The sequence below is a fragment of the Rhinopithecus bieti genome, unplaced genomic scaffold (assembly GCF_001698545.2).
Source record: "Rhinopithecus bieti isolate Rb0 unplaced genomic scaffold, ASM169854v2 scaffold_41913, whole genome shotgun sequence".
Taxonomy (NCBI): Eukaryota; Metazoa; Chordata; class Mammalia; order Primates; family Cercopithecidae; genus Rhinopithecus; species Rhinopithecus bieti.
Window position 1 is genome coordinate 1,873,391 of NW_016818964.1, and position 21,882 is coordinate 1,895,272.

The window sequence follows — 21,882 nt, forward strand, 5'->3', positions numbered from 1 at the left end:
AAAAAAAAAAAAAAAAAAAAGAAAAAGAAAAGAAGCTTTTATTAACAATTTCCTGGTAACAGAAAAATTCCACCTGCAGCCAAGGCATTTAATGGATAAAAGGCACCAATATATTCCACTCAGACAGATTTTCAATGATGCTGTTGGGAGGCTGGCAGGTAGTACAAAGTCAACTTCTTACAATTTCTTTTGCTTATACAGATCCATCATCTACTTATTTAATCCTTTCCTCTATTCTCTTTTACTAGGATATTTTCTTTCTAATCCTTAATGTGAGCAAAAATACCTTCCCTCAAAAAATTGAGTCACATAACTAATATGAATGAATGACCAAGGCTGAAGGCTGAGACATAAAGAGCTAACAAATCAATCTGAAATTCAGTAACACAAATGACTGTATTGCTGCATGTTAAACAGGATCACTTTGTTTTTATTATCATTTTTTGTTTCTCCTCTTCATGTTTGTTCCTCTGGTAACTAAAAAAAAAGCCTCAATGTTGCCAGTTCTCCTGAATACACTGTCAGGATCTTTGTTTCCCCCTTACTTATTATTCCTACAATGCCACCCTACTTGTTTCACCAATACCAGTGGGAAACCTTTCCACTGGCTCATGTCCATCAGGAAATGTATAAACGGCTTCCAGATTCATACTGAGGTTGGGGTGGAAAGAGGAAGGAGGAAACAGGCAATGGGGAAGGGAAAAAGGAACAGGGAGATTACAGCTTGCCATGCAACATAAAACAAGACCGTAAGTTTAGAGGAGGGCCAGCCTTAGACTTGGCGTGGTGACTCTTCAGAGGCACCAGAGTTAGAAATAAGACTTGAAGTACAAACAGGCTTGAGAGAAAAGTTGCTTCAATTCTTTCTTACTAACCAGTATATGACTGATTCAGAATCCTGGGAAAAGAAATTAAGAAATAAAGAAAGTGAGTGTGGCAGGAAGTGAAAGACCCTAGGTTTTAAATTCAGGCAGCTGCATCACGAATTCTCGGTCCTCACTTAGCCTGTGCCAGATTAAAATACATCCTGTCTGGGTGCGATGGCTCACACCTGAAATCCCAGCATTATGGGAGGCCAAGACGGGTGGATCGTTTGGGCTCAGGAGTTCGAGACCAGCCTGGGCAATATGATGAAACCCTGTCTCTACAAAAAAATACAAAAATTAGGTGGGTGTAGTGGTGCATGCCTGTAGTCCCAGCTACTCAGGGGGCTGAGGTGGGAGGATCGCTTAAGCCTGGGAGGTAGAGGTGGCAGGGAGCCAAGAGATGGCACTGCACTCCAGCTTGAATGACAGAGTGAGACCCTGTCTCAAAAAAACAAAACAAAACAAAACAAAAACGACATCCTGTGGGCGGGTGCAGTGGCTCACACCTGTAATCCCAGCACTTTGGGAGGCCGAGGCAGGTGGACCATGAGGTCAGGAGTTTGAGACCAGCCTGACCAACATGGTGAAACCCCATCTCTACTAAAAATGCTACTCAGGACCTCAGGAGGCTAAGGCAGGAGAATTGCTTGAACCTGGGAGGCAGAGGTTGCAGTGAGCCAAGACTGATTGCACCACTGCACTCCAGCCTGGGTGACAGAACAAGACTCTCTGTCTCAAAAACAAACAAAAAAACCACCCACATCCTGTGAGTCTTATTTCCTCATGTCAGCTGAAAGAATCTGAAGTTCTGAGGATTATGTTGGAAACTGGGGAGCAATGTGTCTACCCAATACCCTAGAAATCTTAAATTTCTACTCTGCCTTTCTGGCCTCCTTTGACCTCAATGTCTAACCAGTCAATGTGTCCTACAGATTTGTCCTTCAGAACATCCTTCAATGAGCCTCTCTTCCATTCCCACTAGACCACCACCTTTGTTCAAATCCTTAGCATCTCACATACCAATTACTGAAAAGTTTCCTACTGTCTCTCTCCACCCAGGATTCCAATGCATACAGAGCACACTACTGAAAGGTTTAAGTTTTCTAAAACAGCACTATCATCACATCATACCTACAAATCTATTTTTAAAAGGCAACCAAGAATTCCTAATCCAAAGCAAAAACTGAGTGTCAGATAGAAGGGTGAGAAGACAAGTCAACCTGCACCTCAGTGTTCTGCACTGTCGGTCCTTAGATGCTGTGACTCTGAGAGCTGGTTGGATGAATGCTCCTCTCTACTATTTCTCAGGAGGACAATTCTGAAGAGGAGTCTAAACCCAGGTGTCTGCAGTGGTGACCAGCTCAACGACCCACTGCTGTAGTGCTCCCCCTCACTCCTATTCATGGTTCATGGGATACTTACTGAATAAATGACCTGCATGTAAGCCTTTGATTTGGGATGTGCTTTCAGCAGGGATTGTGAGGAATGGGAGGAGACACCCAGCAAAGATAGCTAGTAACAGAAATGGCCCTAGAAAACAAGGTTCTTGAATGAGATTCTAGATCTCCCTTACTCATTGACCGAATGGCAAAAGGTTCCCCCTCCCATTCCTCCTGGTAGGTGGCATGGTGATAACCCCTGTACATAAGTAGCATGACAACACTAGGAGCAGATTAAAATGAGGTATATGTGGCAGGTAAAGTATCAGATCACCAATCATGGTGGCACTTGAATGGAATGGAAACATTAGTGATTATAAGGCCTAGATACTGGCTGGATTAACAGCTTTACAGGCCATGAACAAAGAATGACAGGCTCAGGTTAGCCAACCCTTAAATCTAGGCATTCTTCAAAGTCTGAAGACTTCCAGGTCAGTGTCTGAAAAGACCCTATTTCTTGCAGCTACAGGGCAGAATGCCAAAATTCAGGCTCAAGACTTAATTTTAAGGATATTATAACTACTAAGAAGATATGAAAGAAAGCCTCGACAGGTATTCTATGATAAAATCTGGGTCCTGGTAGGAACACTTGGACACAGAAACCTGAAATGGGGATATTTGGGTGGCTTAGCTGAGAATATTAAACCCCAAGATTTACCTGAATTTTCTGGGGTAGGAGAAGCAGCTCCCCCAACTCCTTACTAGAAAGCAGCAGCCTCCTTCATCTGGAGACCCTGCAGGTGCCTGAAAAGATAATGCTTGTTCTCTTTAAGATCAGTTCCTGCCTTCTCTCACTACCTCCAAACCAATAATGAGGATCATGTCCCCAGCACAGTCTGACTGGGAAAATACAGTCCCTGTTCTGGGAGGAAAGAGTGTAGACACCCAAAGAATTATAAGACCTGGCTATCTGCACTGGCAGGTCCTGAAGGTATACTTGTACAAGTGGATACTGTGTTGGACGAGGTGCAATGTCTGTGGCAATACAATAGCAGTTCATTCAGAACCCAGGGGATTCACTGCAGCATCTTCTGGTGCTTCTTTGCTGAGGGATAACAGAGACCTAGTGATTGTAGCAACTACTGACAAAGAAACTAAAAGCTCAAATACCTCTGGGATGAAGGTCTGGATCACACCTGGTAGGCTGCCTAGGCCTGCTGAGGTAGTGGCAAAGAATGACGACAATCTAGTTTGGGTGAGGGAAGAAGGACATTATGATGATAATTGTTTCCCCACCATCTCCATCCCTATATGGTTCCAAGTCACAGTTGGCCAAGACAAATGTGTGAAATCTGGAAGGTAGACAAGAGGCAGTGCCCATTACTCTCTAAAAGTCACTGTGATGTGGTGACTGCTAGTTGCAGAGGTGCCAGGGGACCCTAGTTTTTCCTCTGCTCTGCATCCAGCTCTTCCAACTGCAGCCTTGCTGACCAACACTGGCCCTGTGCCCATCCCCAGATACATGGCTGCAGATCCAGACACAACAACCATTCTCCATGAGCTTGCCCTTTGCAGTCCCACTTTGGTGGCTGGATGCGCTTGGCTTCTCAGGTTGACTGGCTGGTAACTCCTCTGGATCCTATTCTCCCTTTGGGACTTACTTCCCCAGCTTCTCCTTCAATTGTTTAAGGTCCAATTCCTAGAATAATTCCCTTATCCTGTAAGTCAGAGTTGCTCAGCTTCCCTGATTGAATTTGGATGAGTGATCATGAAAATATCAGATGAAACTTCCAGCCAGCTGTAGCAGCTGGACTGTGGCTAATCCCATCCTCTTCCCTGATTGAGTCTTTTGAAGAGGTGTGGCTGGCCACCATCTTGAAGCTTCGGTGATGATGGAGCACACGAACTGATATGAGTGATGCAAGAAGCAGACTAAATTAAGCAACTCTTGTGCCCACTGCACAACCTCTCTGCCTTTCACCAGAGCAGCCCAGTTACAGCACCCTGCCTCAGCTGTACCTTTGTATCTTTCATTGTCTGCTGTGAAAATTCTGACCCTTGGAGTCGGCACCTCTGGGAATCTGCTAGGCACCTGTCCATATGCAAACCATGAGATGCAAGGGAGTGAACACTCTATTGGAAACACTTTTCCAGTGGAGGGATGGAGGCTGGTAGGTAAATGTCCCCTCTTTCTTCCCTCTGGAAGACAATCCTGAAGTACATTCCACATGGCTTATCAGTGAGTTCCAGTAGGATTATGCCCGACTGACCACAGCAGTGATCAGTTCAGAACACCTGCTTGCACTGGCTTGCTCTCTTTCCATTTCACTAATCAGTTACTCACTCCTATTCTCTGGGAGAACTTCCCAAAATAAACTATTTGCTTGCAAGTCCTTATACGAGACTACTTTTTGGAGAGAACCCAGGCTAAGAGGAGATACAAATATCTCCAGTCTTGACACTGGTCTACAAGATGTAATGTTATTTTTAATTGCCACTCTAGATTTTGGCCAAATTAATGGGCCAACCAACCCTGGATTCCAGATTACCTTTCTAGACTTTCATTAAAAAAAAATTGAGCTTTGTGCAGGCTCTGTACTATATGTGAGGGATACAATGATAAATCAGCTCTTGATCTCAAGAAGCTAACAATGTTCTAGAAAGGTAGAAAAGGAAGTAGGCAATCTCACCTCTATGTAGTAAGTACTACAAAAGGGGTGTACAAAAGGCTATGGTACACAATGGGGGGCTACCTAAATTCTCAGGTGGAGTGAGAATGGCAAGGGATAGAACCTACATATAACCCACTACTGTGTGAATACCAGAAAATGGAGATTAGGGTTTACCTTAGGGTCTACTGGTTGTACTACATTTATGGCCACCTTAGTAATATACTTTCTGACAGACTGGACAATCCAAATCACTTCAGTTTGCTTAGTACCCTTATTCCTTTTATCTTCTTCAGTGTTCTTTTCTCAGAACACACCTAACTTTACCACTTCTCTGAGGAGTGGAATATAATTTATATTTTAGGCAAGGATGCATTATAGTTTGGCAAAAAAATATTAAAAGTTGTCTTTTTCTGTATTTTGTTTCTTATATCGTTGTAGCTAATATTTGGAATTTGATTGTCCCTGTTGGGTAAAGAGGCATAATACAGAGTATAGTCTTAAAGTTGCTTAACAGTGGTCACTTAACAGGAATACCATCTGAGGAAAGCATTGTTTGGCAATTTCTTCATCGTGCGAACATCAGTGTATGTTCACAAACCTAGATGGTATAAGGCCTATTCCACACCTAGGGTACACAGTACATAGGCCATTGCTCATAGGCTACGAATCTGCACAGTGTGTCACTGTATTGAATACTGTAGGCAACTGTAATGCAATGGTATTTGTTCACTGAAACACATCTAAACATCAAAAAGGTACTGTGAAAGTACATTATTATATAACCTTAGAGGACCACTGTTGTACATGTGGTCTGCTGCCTACTCAATCATCATCATGTGGTACATGACCATTTATCCACAAAGAAGCATATGTTTCAAGTCTCTGTCTGTTTTAATAGTCTTGGCCACACATGGTGGCTCACGCATGTAATCCCAGGACTTTGGAAGGCTTAGGCGGGGCAGATCTCTTGAGCCCAGGAGTCCAAGACCAGCCTGGGCAACAGCGTGAGACCCGGTCTCTAAAAACAAATTTAAAAATTACCCAGGCATGGTGGCATATGCCTGTAGTCCCAGCTACTTGGTAGGCTGAGGTGGGAGAACTGATTGAGCTTGGGAGGTCAAGGTTGCAGTGAGCTGTGATCATGCCACTGCAGTACTCCAGCCTGGGCAACAGAGCGAGACCTTGTCTCAAAAAAAGTCTTACAAGCTTTTCCTGCAAGAGCTAAATGCCAGTCAGGCATTACTAATACTATACTTCCAATCTAAATATCTTTTTATGCTCCCTTTCAATACATTTTAGGTTATGTTCTGAGACAATTTCTGGATTATCTATCTGGAAGGGTACACAGGAACCTGTAACACTGGTTGCCTCTGTCAAGGGCAATTGAGTGGCTGGGGGAACAAAGCTGGAAGGGCGGGGGACTCTTTACTGAATACCACCATGTTGAATTCTGTTCCTTGTGAATTTATTACCTATTAAAAGTTAAATTTAAAAAAAGTACCACAAGGCTATGGAAGCTGCCAGAAGTTCTTCTCCTTAGTGCTCTGTAAAAAATTAATCACTGACTACAAAACCAAGTGAATACTGGAAAGGAAATGAGAAGGCTGTCTACCTGGAGAACATTAATCCCTTCTAATGGGAAAAAGGCAATCACTGAGATTCATGCTGCATGTGTGTGAAAAGGTACACAATGTTTATGTTCTTTATTCTTATAGCTTCTGACAAGTTGTGCGAGAGACAAAAGCAGACAAAGCTGGAAAAGCAGCTGAAAACTTCTAAGGAATAACTTTAGTAACTTAGTAGAGGAGGCTAAAGCATACAGACAATTCATGAACGATTTCTCTTCAAGCCATGACACACACACACACAGATTAATAATAATTTTTTTTTTGTTTTTGAGATGGGAGTCTCACTCTGTCACGCAGGCTGGGGTGCAGTGGCATGATCTCAGCTCACTGCAACCTCTCTCTCCTGGGTTCAATCAGTTCTCTCACTTCAGCTTCCCGAGTAGCTGGGATTACAGGCACACACCACCATGCCCAGAGAATTTTTGTATTTTTAGTAGAGACAGGGTTTCACCACGTTGGCCAGGCCTATCTTGAACTCCCGCCCTCAGGTGATCTGCCCACCTTGGCCTCCCAAAGTGCTGGGATTACAGGTGTGAGCCACCACGCCCGGCTCACATTAATAATTCTTAAGGTACTTAATTGACTAGATTGATATTTCTTTAATGTTTACTTCATAAATTAGTGTTATCTAATACAGCATTTAAAATGTTTACATTTAAGTGTGGGGGGTAATGAGAATAGCATAATGAAGGGAAAGCATTCATGGGAATGTCAGTTCTCTGCACAAAGACACCACATATAGCCCTCTACTGTAATGCAGGGGGAGCTAACTCTGGGACCTACAGGATGCCTGAACTCTGAAACTGAACACATTTTTATATTCAGGTATCCTGCTGGAAGAGAGATAAAGGATATACCACTAGGGTTGGACTGACCAGAAACCCAATTCCAATTCTCTTTAGCTGTGTGATGTGTGAAATCTTTGCCTGTTTCCTTATCTGAAAAATGTGGATAATACCATCTACCCTAGGGGGGTTACTTTGAGGATTAAATAATATGCACACAGCTCTCAGTCCAATGCTTACCTTATGGTAAATGTTAAATGACAGCTATTACCATAATCGAAGTTCCCTGATAAGGGTACCCACTGTACTGATGTATTCTACCACCAAAGCAAGCACAGGATTTGCAGGGTGTGCAAAGGGGAAAAGAGGGAGCGTAGTTTGAAGAGAGTAGGGCAAGTCAAACATCTGTAATGAGAATAGAAACAGTGACAACCCAAATGTATAATTTCCTGTCATAGATTTATTAAAATGTTAAATAAAAACAATACTTTTTTTTTGAGATGGAATCTCGCGCTGTCGCCCAGGCTGGAGTACAGTGGCCCGATCTCGGCTCACTGCCAGCTCCGCCTCCCGGGTTCATGCCATTCTCCTGCCTCAGCCTCCCGAGTAGCTGGGACTATAGGTGCCCGCCACCACGCCCGGCTAATTTTTTGTATTTTTAGTAGAGACGGGGTTTCACTGTGTTAGCCAGGACAGTCTCGATTTCCTGACCTCATGATCCGCAAAAAAAAAAAAACAAAACAAAACAAAAAAACAACAATCCTCCTACTCAGTAGGTGAAAAATTCAGCAGCTCACAACTCTTTGAAAACAAAAGCTAGCCATTTACACCTATACTTTGTTTACTATCCTTAGACCATTACCCCACTAGTGATGAATAGTAAATTATTATAATGGCATTAAAGAATATCATTGAAGGGAAAAACCAAAGCTTTAGGAGTACAGTTATGTAATTATGTTTTTCAGCCAGGCGTGGTAGCTCACGCCTGTAATCCCAGCACTCTGGGAGACCAAGGCGGGTGGATCACTTGAGGTCAGGAGTTCGAGACCAGCCTGGCGAACATGGTGAAATCCCATCTCTACTAAAAATACAAAAAATTAGCCAGGCATGGTGGCAGACGCCTGTAATTCCAGTTACTTGGGAAGCTGAGGTAGAATCGCTTGAACCCAGGAGGTGGAGGTTGCAGTGAGCTGAGTTCGCGCCATTGCACTCCAGTCTGGGCAACAAGGCTGAAACTCCATATGTAAAAAAAAAAAATGTTTTTCAGAAAACTTTCTGATATCTTCTGGTTGGTTACCTCTTACATATGATCATGTGCTCCCTTCAAAACAGTGCACCTCACAGATGATTTCTTCTCAGAGATCATATTCTCTCTTCCCCCTACCTTGGAAAGAGTAGCTCTGGAATCACAGGGACTAGGATTCAAATCTTGGCCTTAACACTTTCTAGCTGTAATATGGTAATGCAATGGTATTTGTTCATCTAAACACATCTAAACATTAAAAAGGTACAGTGAAAATACGTATTTTATAACCCTATAGGACCACCGTTGTACATGTGGTCTGCTCTTGACTGAAACATCATCATGTGGTACAAGATTATTTATCCATATAGAAGCGTATCTTTCAAGTTTCTGTCCCTTTTAATAGTCTTGGCCACGCAGAGTGGCTCAGGCATGTAATCCCAGCACTTAGGTGAGTGACAATATTTTTAATCCCCAGTTCAGCTGTAAATGGAGGAAAAACCTACCATAGAGGACAACATGAGTAAAGTGCTTGACAACAGTGCCTGAAAAAGAACAGGTGCTCCACAAATTCTCCTGAACAAATGATTACATACAGCATAAAACTTTTAAAAAGAATTAGTAATTCTGGCCGGGCGCGGTGGCTCAAGCCTGTAATCCCAGCACTTTGGGAGGCCGAGACGGGCGGATCACGAGGCCAGGAGATCGAGACCATCCTGGCTAATACGGTGAAACCCCGTCTCTACTAAAAAAATACAAAAAACTAGCCGGGTGAGGTGGCGGGCGCCTGTAGTCCCAGCTACTCCGGAGGCTGAGGCAGGAGAATGGCGTGAACCCGGGAGGCAGAGCTTGCAGTGAGCTGAGATCTGGCCACTGCACTCCAGCCTGGGCGGCAGAGCGAGACCCCGTCTCAAAAAAAAAAAAAAGAGTTAGTAATTCTCATATAAAATTTACAGATTTCATCTACTTACAGCAGAATGTATGTACTTTTAAAACCCCACTATTTTAGAACATTTCTTATGGTCTTTGCATGCTGCAGCCAAAGAGAGCTTTCGGAAAATACAAATGTAATCAGGCCACAAGATTTACCATAGTGAGGATAAAGCCAATTGTCTCAGTTTAGTATACTGAATTATCTCTGTTGCCTCATTTCTTGCCATACCTCTCTTGGCAACCCCAGCCTCTCCAGCCAAAAAGGCCTAGCTCTCATTTTTCTCTAGGCCAGTTCCTGCTGCCTGATATGCTCCCTTTCACCTCCAATCTTTGCTTAACTCCTATTCATTCTCCAGGTCTCATTCTCTGGGAAGTTTCTGATAATGTTCTCCTGCCCTCCCCCTCCATACTGGGGTCTGGGGCTTCTTGCCCTCCTAGGTACTCCCCCAGCATCCAGTGTTCTATTAGGGCACTCACACTGTAGCTGCCTATCGGTACTTAACACTGGACTATCCTTTTCTTTTCTTCTTCTTTTTTTTTGTAGAGACAGAGTCTTGCTCTGTTGCCAGGTTGGAGTGAAGTGGCATGATCTCAGGTCACTGCAGCCTTCGACTCCCGGGTTCAAGCGATTCTCCTGCCTCAGACTCCTGAGCAGCTAGGATTACAGGTGCCCACAACCATGTCCAGCTAATTTTTGTATTTTTAGTAGAGACAGTGTTTCACCATGTTGGCCAGACTGATGGACTATCATTTTCATTACTTTAATCTCAGGATCTGGCATACAGTAAGAGCTCAATAAGTGTTTGTTAAATGAGTGAGTATAGGAATCATGGTGCTAACTCTACACAAAGGGGCTTGAGTTGATAGGCTATATCTTTTTTAGGCCCAATAATGTCCCACTGTTACCTTCATTTGCTTGAAAACTAGGACAGCAGCTGTTCTCACGTTTACAGACTAATGTGATGATCAGATTTCTAATACTGTATCCATCTACTTTTATTTAATCTACTGCCTCTAAAAATTTGACATCAAAATGTAGTTTAGAAGTGGTGTTCACACCATGGAAAACTTTAGCTTCTTACTATTTTTACTGTTCATACTTATAAACAAAAAACTATCAATCTAGGGTTTAAGATGAGGCATAAGAATAACAACTAATCATGCAGTTTAGCTTAGAAAAATTTCTGACTGCTCATAATAGACACAAGCTCAGATGTCAAAAGACTTAGAAACACAAGGTAATGTCCATGTATTTTCCAGAGATAATTTAGTGAATTGGTTTCAAAATTCAGCATTGTTCTTTAATGTAAACAACATAAACTTCAATTAGAAAGGAACACTGACAATGAAAACCCAATATAAAAACCAAACAAACCACTTCAGGCTGAAGATGAATATCGCTAGAAACAAAGACATTTAAGTGTGCAAATATATTTTCAGTTTTTTGGCACTACTTTCAGATGTATGTATATGTCACCTGTAAATTTTATGACACGTATAATATTTGTCAGACGTTTTATAAACACAAACGTCAATAACTAAGTATGAGATAAATAAAAATGTTTTAGTGCCAAGAATCATAACAGAGCTCAAAGTCTTTTAATATATCAAATAATCCCCTTGTGGAGACGTATTTAGTAAGACCAGCCCATGTTAATTTACGATAGAGACCAAATATATGAAAACATGGTTGAAGCCAAGCAGTTTCTGGACAGTTAATATTCACTGAGAGTTTTAGCAGTCCCATCATATATATACTCTGAACTAAGAGTCGGTATTCTGAAGATATTATTTATAAAAAGGTACCTTTTTTTTTTTTTTTTTTTTTTTTTTTGGAAACAGATCTTGCTCTGTCATCCAGACTGAATCACAGCTCACTGTAGCCTTGACCTTGGTGGACTCAAGTAATCCTCCCATCTCAGCCTTCTGAGTGGCTGGGACTACAGGCACCCACCACCATGCCCAGTCATTTTTGTTTTGTTCTGTTTTTGAGACAGGGTCTTACTCTGTCACCCAGGCTGGAGTGCAGTGTCACGATCTTGGCTCACTGCAATCTGCCACTTGGGCTCTTCATCCTCCCACCTCAGCCTCCCAAATAGCTGGGACCACAGGTGTGTACCACTATGCCTGCCCCCCACCCCTTTTCTTTTTGTAGAGATGGAGTTTCACCATGTTATCCATGCTGATCTCAAACCCCTGGACTCAAGCATCTACCTGCCTTGGCCTCCAAAAATGCTGGGATTACAGACATGAGCCACTGTGCCCTATCTAATTTTTGTACTTTTTTTTTTTGTAGAGGCAGAGTTTCACCATGTTGCCCAGGTTGGTCTCAAACTCCTGGACTCAAGCCAACCACTTGCCTCAGCCTCCCCAAGTGCTGGGATTACAGGCATGAGCCGCCTCACCTAGCCAAAAGGTACTTTTGTTGATAGTAGTTATCACAGAGGAGTGAGATTTTATAGTTCTTAAGCACTTTTAGTAGTATCTGTGTTATCTGACTACCTGACCTATTACTTATATTTTTAGACAGTAACTTAAAAAATATCAGTTATTCAAAAGTAAACTCTATATATACTGATATAAACATTTTCCCAAGGTTTATTATGAAAAAAGTAATATATATAGTGTGATGCTATTTATAACAGAATAAGATATGCACGTTAAATACACACACAGACATGCACATATAAAGATTTGTAAGGAAAACCATCAAACTGTTCACAGTATATCACTAAAAAGGATTTGGGAAAAGCATTGTTAGTAGGCGAAAATACACTTTCTGCAATGTTTCTGTATCATTTCTTTTTTCACCCAGCAATGAGCATGAACTGTTTTTGAAATGAATTAATTCAGAGGTAAAGTTTTACCAGAGAGTTATTACAGGAGATGGTTTATTTATGAATGTTATCAATCGTATTATCTAAAGTCTGCTGAAGTGCCAAGTATACATGAAGCTTGATCACTGAGTGTAGAGTAGGTGTTCAATACATTCCTGTTCTGAAGTTCACCTTTTGATCTGTTGAAGTAGCCTTGGAGAGGTAGCAACTTAGGATTTGTTACCTCATTTCTATTACAGGAAGCATAATAGCAGTTACCACATAGGTTACTGTAAAGATTAAGTGAGGTATTCCATAAAGAGAGCTTAGTACAGTGTTTTCACAGTAACAGCTAAGTAATATCATTATCAATCTACCTTAATTCTTGGAATAGTTTCTTTTCCACTTCTACAACTAGAAGTAAACAGAATTGTTACATCTCATGATAGTCTTCCTCTGGATATTTTAGAAGATAAAAGCAATGCTTTTTTTTTTTTTGAGACTGAGTCTCGCCCTGTTGCCCAGGCTGGAGTGCAGCGGTGCAATCTCAGCTCACTACAACTTCTGCCTCCCGGGTTCAAGTGATTCTCCTGCCTCAGCCTCCCAAGTAGCTGGGATTACACGCATCCGCCACCACACCTGGCTAATTTTTGTATTTTTAGTAGAGATGGGGTTTCACGACGTTGGCCAGGCTGGTCTCGAACTACTGATCGTGTGATCTGCCTGCCTTGGCCTCCCCAAGTGTTGGAATTACAGGCGTGAGCCACTGAACCTGCTTGGTTTTAAGACAGAAACTTCAACTCTATCTCAACTCTGAGTTTGAAAAGCCAGGATATTTGTACAATGCAGAAATTCTTCTTTCCTTCTGCCATTTTCCCTCTTTAGTCAGTATTGCCCTCCTCCCCAGTCCTCTTTTCCTTATACCAAATCACCTGTATCTTAGACTTCATTCATTTTGTATTCCTTGGGGATGGAAGGCACCACACCTGGCCTCAATTGATGTTAATTATTCTATTTTACTTTGAAAGTCATATATACATGTGCAAGGTGTAGTAAAGAACAAGTATCTCAATAATTCAAGACCAATGTGATGCCCTAAGTTTACAAAGTCTGCTATTTTGCCTTCTCCCTCCATCTTTCGAATTTTAATATCAGAGAAAAGGTTTTGCTTGCTGAGAAAGCTTCTAACTAAACTTTGTATAATTTTTGTTGTTGCTGTTGTTTGTTTCGAGACATGGTCTGGCTCTGTCGCCCAGGTTGGAGTGCAGTGGCATGATCTCAGCTCACTGAAACCTCTGCCTCCTGGGCTCAAGCTATCCTCCCACCTCAGCCTCCTGAGGAGCTGCGACTATAAGCATGTGCCACCACTCAGCTAATTTCTTTGTATTTTTTTTTAAGAGGCATGGCTTTGCCATGTTGCCAGGCTTGTCTTGAACTCCTGAGCTCAAGCTATCCACCCGCCATGTCCTCCTGAGGAGCTGAGACTATAACCATGTGCCACCACACTCAGCTAATTTCTTTGTATTTTTCTTTTAGAGATGTGGTCTTGCCATCTTGCCTGGCTTGTCTTGAACTCCTGAGCTCAAGCTATCTTTCCACCTTAGCCTCCTGAGGAGCTGAGACTATAAGCGTGTGCCACCACACTCAGCTAATTTCTTTGTATTTTTTTTTAAGAGACGTGGCTTTGCCACGTTGCCAGGCTTGTCTTGAACTCCTGAGCTCAAGCTATCCGCCCGCCGTGGCCTCCCAAGTGTTGGGATTACAAGTGTGCCAATTTTGCATTATTTTAAATAAAAAGAAATTTAGACATTTAATAGATTCTACTACAAACTAACAGTGCATATTTTAGAGATATCATTTCTTGTTATAGCTACAAGGTACCTGATATATATTTACATTTTAAAAGTCATATAACAAGCTATAAAAATTATTTATATACAATGTTTTATTTTGGTTTGGTTTTGAGACAGAGTCTCTCGCTCTATCACCCAGGCTAGAGAGCAATAGCAGGATCTCAGCTCACTGTAATCTCTGCCTCCCCCCGTTCAAGCAATTCTCATGCCTCAGCCACCAGAGTAGCTGGGATTACAGATGTGCGCCACCATGCCTGGCTGATTTTTGTATTTTTAGTAGAGATGGGGTTTCACTATGTTGGTCAGGCTGGTCTCAAACTCCTGGACTTAAGTGATCTGCCTGCTTCGGCCTCCGAAAGTGCTGGGATTATAGGCATGAGCCATTGCGCCAGGCCAATACAATGTCTTCTAAGTATACAAATAAGGATGAATAAACATTCCACTTTCAAAGACAAAGAAATACTGGCAACTCCTTAAAATTTTCTTTTCTCTTAATAAACAGGACAAGTAAGAAATAAAAAAGATATTTAATTTAGATTAAGAATTTCCAGTTACCTTTAACATTCTGAGTTATATAATTTCCCATAAATTATAAACTCTCATTATTACTATAAATTTTATTAATAAATTTTAGATACATATTAGTTCCTTGATCTGAAATTATAAATCAGTGTAGAATGAAAGACATGCTCTGGATTAAACTTTTTTTGGCTTCAAAAGATCAACACATTAAACTGGCTTTTGAGGATTTTCTAAATTCAACTGATAATCTATTTTAAATTAATGAACGACATGTAAACACTTAGTTGATGAGATAGGTTTTCTGACACTAACTTAAACCGTGAAATTAAATGGTAGAGAGTTAACATTTAGACCATATCTAAACTTACTTTTAAAATTACCCTTCATATTTTGTTCCTATTTCTGGGGTTAACTGCTTTCATTTTGTTTGCAAACTCCTAGGATAAAATTTATTACCAACCCTGCTATTCCAACTCCCCCACTTTTTTTTTTTTTTTTTTTAAAGAAAAGGATTACTCAGCTTTCAAAGGGTATTAAAAATAATTCAAACATGATAACTGACAGTTACTAAGAACAAAGCAGTTGTGCTAGGTTCTCAGGTTATTCAAAGAATGACCCAGATTTGATACACAACTTTGGGAGCATTACAATTACACCAAGTGATAGAGGGAAAATGAGACAGGTACCTAGGTAATCCCAAAACAAAGTTAGGAAGATGTAAAACCCTAAGAAAAAAAGTGTTTTAGAAATTCTCAGGACGTAGAAAATACTTTTAACCTGGAATGGCTAAGCAAAACAAGGAAAGTAAGCATGTGAGTTTGGTCTTGGAAGTTAGGGTAGGATTTGGCATTAATGATCAAACCAAAGATATCCCAGACAAATGAAAAGTGAGAGCAGAAGGTCAGATGTGAAGAGTTTGCTAGTCATATATGAAAATGATTTAGTTTTAAAACAAAACATGCAATATTATATATACTATATTATATATATATAATATATATATATTTTTTTTTTTTTTTTTTTTTTTTTTTTTTTTTGAGACGGAGTCTCACTCTGTTGCCCAGGATGGAGTACAGCGGCGCGATCTCGCTCACTGCAAACTCCACTTCCCAGGTTCAAGTTATTCTCCTGCCTCAGCCTCCTGAGTAGCTGGGACTACAGGCGCCCGCTACCACGCCCGGCTAATTTTTGTATTTTTAGCAGAGATGGGGTTTCACCATATTGGCCATGGCTGGTCTCGATCTCCTGACCTTATGATTCGCCCACCTCGGCCTTACCAAGTGCTGGGATTATAGCCGTGAGCCACCACGTCCAGCTTATACTTTGTATTTTTTAATTTTAATTTTAGTTTTGAGACAGGGTCTCACTCTGTCCCCCAGGTTGCAGTGCAGTAGCATAGTCTTGGTTTACTGCAGACTCCACCTCGCGGGTTCAAGAGATCCTCCCACCTCAGCCTCCTGAGTAGCTAGGACTATGGGCATGTGCCACCACGCCCAGCTAATTTTTGTATTTTTTGTAGAGACAGGGTTTCACCATGTTGGCCAGGATGGTCTCAAACTCATAGACTCATGCGATCCACCTGCTGCGGCCTCCCAAAGTGCTGCAACTACAGGCGTGAGCCACTGTGCCTGGCCTATTTTTATCTTTTTATTAAAAATTTTTTTGTGTGTAGAGACGGGGGTCTTACATTGTTGTCCAGGCTGATCTTGAACTCCTGGACTCAAGCAAGCCACTGGCCTCGGCCTCCCAAAGTGCCAGGATTACAGGCATGAGACACTGTGCCTGGCTTACATATTATACTTCAGAACTGTACTCATAATTTTGAGTAATGTTTTTCAAATGTTATATTTTATTACGATTAGAGATATATAACAACTTGAGTCACTTGAACTGCCATTCATGAAACTGAGATTAATTCTTCATCTATGTTGCATGTTTGAAACCTGCATTTACTATTCTGATCTGTTGATAATGGTCTTTAGCTTGGCCCTATTCCTCTCTAGGAAGTCCATTCAGATAAATTTGCTGAAGAGGAAACAATTCTAGACAGAAGTAAAATAAACTGCCAACTTGACAGAACTGAGACAGAGGGAAGAGTGTCCATATGTAGACAGTGGACGCTGGGAAGAGGGAGAAATGGATGAGTGAGTGGGGACAGTAAGTCTTTGCTATTTTGCATTTGTTTCAAGTCACACACTCTTGGAAAGTGACCAAGTTGCTAAGGGAAAAAACGAGGTCATTGCTTTCAGTTGCTTCTCTGGTAGATTTTTAATTCAATAAAATATAATCACATCCATTATGACTAAAAATATGGGCAAATGCATTACAGAGTCCATTTTGGAACTAAAGTTATAAATAAATTTCATATTGTAAAGATTGAAAAATGCATTTGTGATCAAGATGAAAAAACAAAATCTGCAGTTTGAAGTCTACAGTAAAATGTCTTGCACTGGAAATATGCCTATAGATGTTGGTGCTAATTCTGGGGTATTTTGCTTTGAGGTCAACGGTATTTATGACAAGGATGGTTAAAGTTCATGAGTTAATCTACAGTTCTCCTAAACAATGAACTTTTCCTCAAAAAATTACCAATGAATGGTATACTCTTACTGTTCTCACATTTTCAGAGCTGTTTACCCAGTATATGCTAAGGTCATTATGAAAAGTCAAAGTGATCAAACAAGTGGTCCTTCTTTGGAGACTCTTCCAATCTAGTCATCTCTTTCGGAATTGTAAATGCTAGTCTTTTAAATATAGGTACTGCTACCAATCAGGCTTCTTACGCTGCAATAGCAGAAAACAACTCTAGTTGGCTTAAAGAGAAAAGGAATTCATCTGAAAGGACACTGTTAATCCACAGTGTTGCTGGGAAAAGCTGGAGACCCAGCTCAGTAAACATGGAATAAGGAAGGCTGCAGAATGAGGACTCCACCACATAGAAGCCCAGTGAAGACCCTGAGTTGCCCTGGGACCCTGGCCACTAAAGCTCCTACATTCTGTCCCTGGATAGTGAATGTCATCAATGGCACCACTGCCATGGCCTTCTCTCCTTTTCCACTTGATGTTGCTGCCCCACTCTGCTTCCAGAAAAAATTCTCTATAGTCCCTGCTTTTCTGTACCACTAACCCTGACCACAGAAGGCTAGAGAAGAAAGTATATGACCTTTAAGGCTTTTCTACTGGGAGCTGGGCTCTGCCTCCTATGAAGACCTACACAGTGAGACTAGGAAGAAGGTCCTAATGCTGGGCAGCCTGAAAAGTCAAATGACCAATATAGGAATGCTATCTCTTCAGGAAACAATGGCTGAAACAGTACAAAGCCCCTGTTCTCTGGCTAAGTGCTCTGAAGCAAAGTTTGAGTGAGCTACCCAGATCCCTGACCCCACAGCTTTAAACCTCCTGAGCCCACATGACCCCCCACCCAAGTCGGGGGTAATGATTTGTTGTTCAGCAACAAATCCAGCTCATAGCTGAGGCTCCTACAAGTTGATGTTTCAACCACTAGTCTTCTGTTTTGCTCCTAAGAGTAGGCCACAGCCTCCCACCCTCATCCCTGGAAATTGGGTCTCATATTTCTCCCTTCTCCTACCATGCCCAAATTCCTGGGCTACGGTCAGAAGAGCTGGTTACAGCTGAGTTACAGCTTCATGACTTCCAAACCTGGGAAAAGGCTAGTTAATAATCTCTGAGCCCCATCACATTCATAGGCTGACAGGATGACCAATGGAGGTAAGTAACAGCCCTCTGTACCTCAAAGATATGATACAGTCTCCAGTTCTTTAGGATTGTGGCCTTCTCTTGGTCTCTCTGGTTCTTATGGGCACTGATGTCATATCTTTATTAATTTTGCACCAGGCGTGGTGGCTCACGCCTGTAATACCAGCACTTTGGGAGGCTGAGGCGGGTGGATCACCTGAGGTCAGGAGTTTGAGACCAGCCTGGCCAACATAGCGGAACCCCGTCTCTACTAAAAATACAAAAAATTACCCAGGCATGGTGGTAGGCGCCTGTAATCCCAGCTACTTGGGGGGCTGAGGCAGGAGAATCGCTTGAACCCAGGAGGCCGAGGTTGCAGTCAGCCAAGATTGGGCCATTGCACTCCAGCCTGGGTGACAGAGCAAGACTGTCTCAAAAAAAAAAAAAGAAAAAGAAAAAAAGGAAAAAAGAAAAAAAAAGTTAAACTTGCAATCAAAGTAGCATATGCTCACCATTTAAAAAGTCTGGTAGTAACACAATGCTAACCCTAAGCGCTCCCCGCCCCCCACTCCATCCTACATCCCTTCCACTTTCAGTTCTGCTCCCCAGAGGTAACTACTCTCAATTCTTTAGCTCTTTCTTCTAGTATTTACCTCTCTATATTACTATTTTTATTAAATCAGTATTCAGTGTTTATAACTAAATAGTGCTTACAGCTGAGCCATGCTGTGTATTAAAATTATATATTCTTTCATATGTAAGATTAAATTTATCTTGGAAATATTCATTTCTTCTTTTCCACTTGCTTCATTTTCTATGAACCTATTGCTAATTCTTCATAAATGCACCACAAGAGCCATAAAATCGCTTTGTCATTTGCTATTTAATGTTCAAACATTGAAAGTAATTGATTTCTTCCCAGACACCTCTTTCCTTGGAGCCTTTCACCCTCCCGGTCTGGGCTAGACTGAAAGCCCACTAGACCTACTGGGTGGCTGATGCCTGGGATCTCCCTTTGCTTCCTTTCCGTGCTGGACTCCATTTTCTAGATCCTTCACTTCTTTGTTCTTGGTTTGCTTCGTCATTTGGTGGAATACGTTCCCAGCAGCTGCCTGAGTGGGGAAGCAGGGGAAATATCCCTACTCAGGCAGTTTTTTGAGGTATGACTGAAAAATGCCTTTATTTAGCCTTATACTTGATTGACTATTTGGCTAAATATAGGATTTTGTGTTTAAAATAATTTTCCTTCAGCTTTTGGAAGGCACTACTTCACTGTATTGTGGTATTCAGTTGTTGCTACTGAAAATTTCAATACCATCTGATTCCTATTTCTTTGCATGGAACCTAATTTTCTCCTCCCTGCAACATTTTAAAATTGTCTCTTTTCCCTAGTGTTCTGAAAAGAAACTTTTAATATAGAAATTCCTTTAGTTTTGGAAATATTTCTTATATTACTCCTTAGATACTGTCTTCTCTTCACTTTTCTCTGGTGTATATATATATATATATCTAAAACCACTATTTGTTAGATATTAGACCCTGGATGAATACTCTAATTTTCTTATTTGTCTCCACTCATCTCTTCATTATTATTTACTTTCTAGATTTCCTCAACTGTACCTTTCAGTGCTTCCGTTATATCTTTTATTTCTGCTATCTTATTTTGAAGAGCTCCTGTTTTTACTGTAATAGCATCCTGCTTATGTCTCACTGATTCCATAAAAAGTTCTTTTATATAAGGATATTTTGATTCTACTGAAGTTTTTCTTCTGCTCCCTTCATTGTCTGTTTTCTCCAGGACTTTGTTCTTTTTGCTCTGATCTCTGTCTCAATTTGGAAGCTTTGCTCAAATGTCCAGTTATCCTTGGATGGGTTTTCATATGTAAGACTGAGGCAGTAAACAGCTGTTTGAAAGCTCTGCTGCACAGGCAGGCCTGCTGACTGTAGTCTCCTCTGTAAAACAAACGGAAGGCAAGCTGGCTTTTTCATTGTATAACCCCTGAGTGTAATTTCATTGTGGAAACCCAAAACATCAGTATCTGTAAGTATATATACTTTTGAGCTGTTCACCATTTCCAGGACTCCAGTTTCGTCTTGTATTTGCCTGGCTGGTATTACAGCAGGGGTTAAGGAAGTAGGTGATTTCACCATAGGGTTTCACATAATTATAGATTTCAATCCTGTGCCGCATCCCGACCCTCCTCTGTAGCTATTTTTGATTTGGAATCTAATTTCTTTAGAAAATTCAGAAAATTTTAGAAAATCTCAGGTCTCCTGTGTTTTGTTGTGGGGGCAGTTGCAAGTGATAGTAATGCAAGAACAGACAAATGGACCACTGGGACAAAATGGAGACTGAGTACTGATGGATGAATACAATCCATGCATACATAGCAGCTTTAAGAGTGGCACAAATCAGGAAGGGAAATGGATTTTTTCATAGGGAATACTTGGTTCACTATATGGAGAAGAACAAAACCACATCCTTTTCTAATACCATATATAAAGATGAATTCCAGGGTTGGGGAGAGGGTCTGATTACTCAGTTTTCAGACTTATAATCAACTCTTTTTAGTTCTATGCTATGCATATCCCTTCTTTCCAGAGTACTTAGTTCCACCTGGCCTGAGCCATGCCAGAGCTCTAACAGGTGAACTGCCTTCCTTCTCCTCAGTAGCCCCCTTTACAGCATCTAATTACAGGCTGCTCCTCTGTTAAGCCAGTAATCAAGTCTCTATCTGCTTTCCATTTTCCAAAATTTCAGCATCTTCTTCCCCATTGTTGTTTTCTTCTTAGGTATCTTTGTCTCTTTGTCCTTGAGAGTTTATATTTGTTTTATTCCTTCACTATAATAATAGCGCTTTGAAGGAAATAAAATTAAACATATTCAATTTGTTATGTTTAAATGAAAATCAAGTGAAGTTAAATCTAGTCCTAAATGCCAGGCCTGTAAGTTGAGGCCCTGTTATCTACTTGAGATTGCCTACTGCCTGCTCCTCCCTACTGATACAAAACACAATCTCTGTGTAGACCAAGAACCCCAACCTGCCCGGCTTTTTTTTTTTTTGAGACAGAGTCTCATTCAGTTGCCCAGGCTTGGAGTGCAGTGGCCTGATCTCGACTTACTGCAACCTCCACCTCCTAGGTTTAAGCAATTATTGTGTCTCAGCCTCCCTAGTAGCTGGGATTACAGGTACGCACCACCACGCCCACCCAATTTTTGTAGTTTTTAGTAGAGACAGGGTTTCACCATGTTGGCCAGGCTGGTCTCGAACTCCTGACTTCAGGTGATCTGCCTGCCTTGGCCTCCCAAAGTGCTGGAATTACAGGTGCTTGAACCACTGCACCTGGCCCCAAGAATCCTTTCTTTTACCCACTTGCCAAACCACTCTAGCAGTCTGCCTATACTGCCTTTTTATTTTTCTTTTGAGATGGAGTCTCACTCTGTCGCCCAGGTTGGAGTTCAGTGGTGCAATCTCAGCTCACTGCAAG

The 21,882-nt window shown here is 41.4% G+C and overlaps 1 protein-coding gene across 4 annotated transcripts in view; it reads right to left on the minus strand.

The window, feature by feature from the left end:
* The window catches only part of BTBD7 (BTB domain containing 7), a 113,176-nt gene that overhangs the window by 38,534 nt on the left and 52,760 nt on the right, over positions 1 to 21,882 (minus strand). The window contains exon 4 of one of the 4 annotated variants that reach the window (XM_017857917.1): positions 19,260 to 20,346. The exons of the other annotated variants lie outside the window; for them this stretch is intronic. Coding sequence (XP_017713406.1) covers positions 20,270 to 20,346 — 77 coding nt within the window. The 3' untranslated portion in view covers positions 19,260 to 20,269. Of the gene's footprint in view, positions 1 to 19,259; positions 20,347 to 21,882 lie in introns of those variants that run through there. 4 annotated transcript variants of the gene reach the window in all.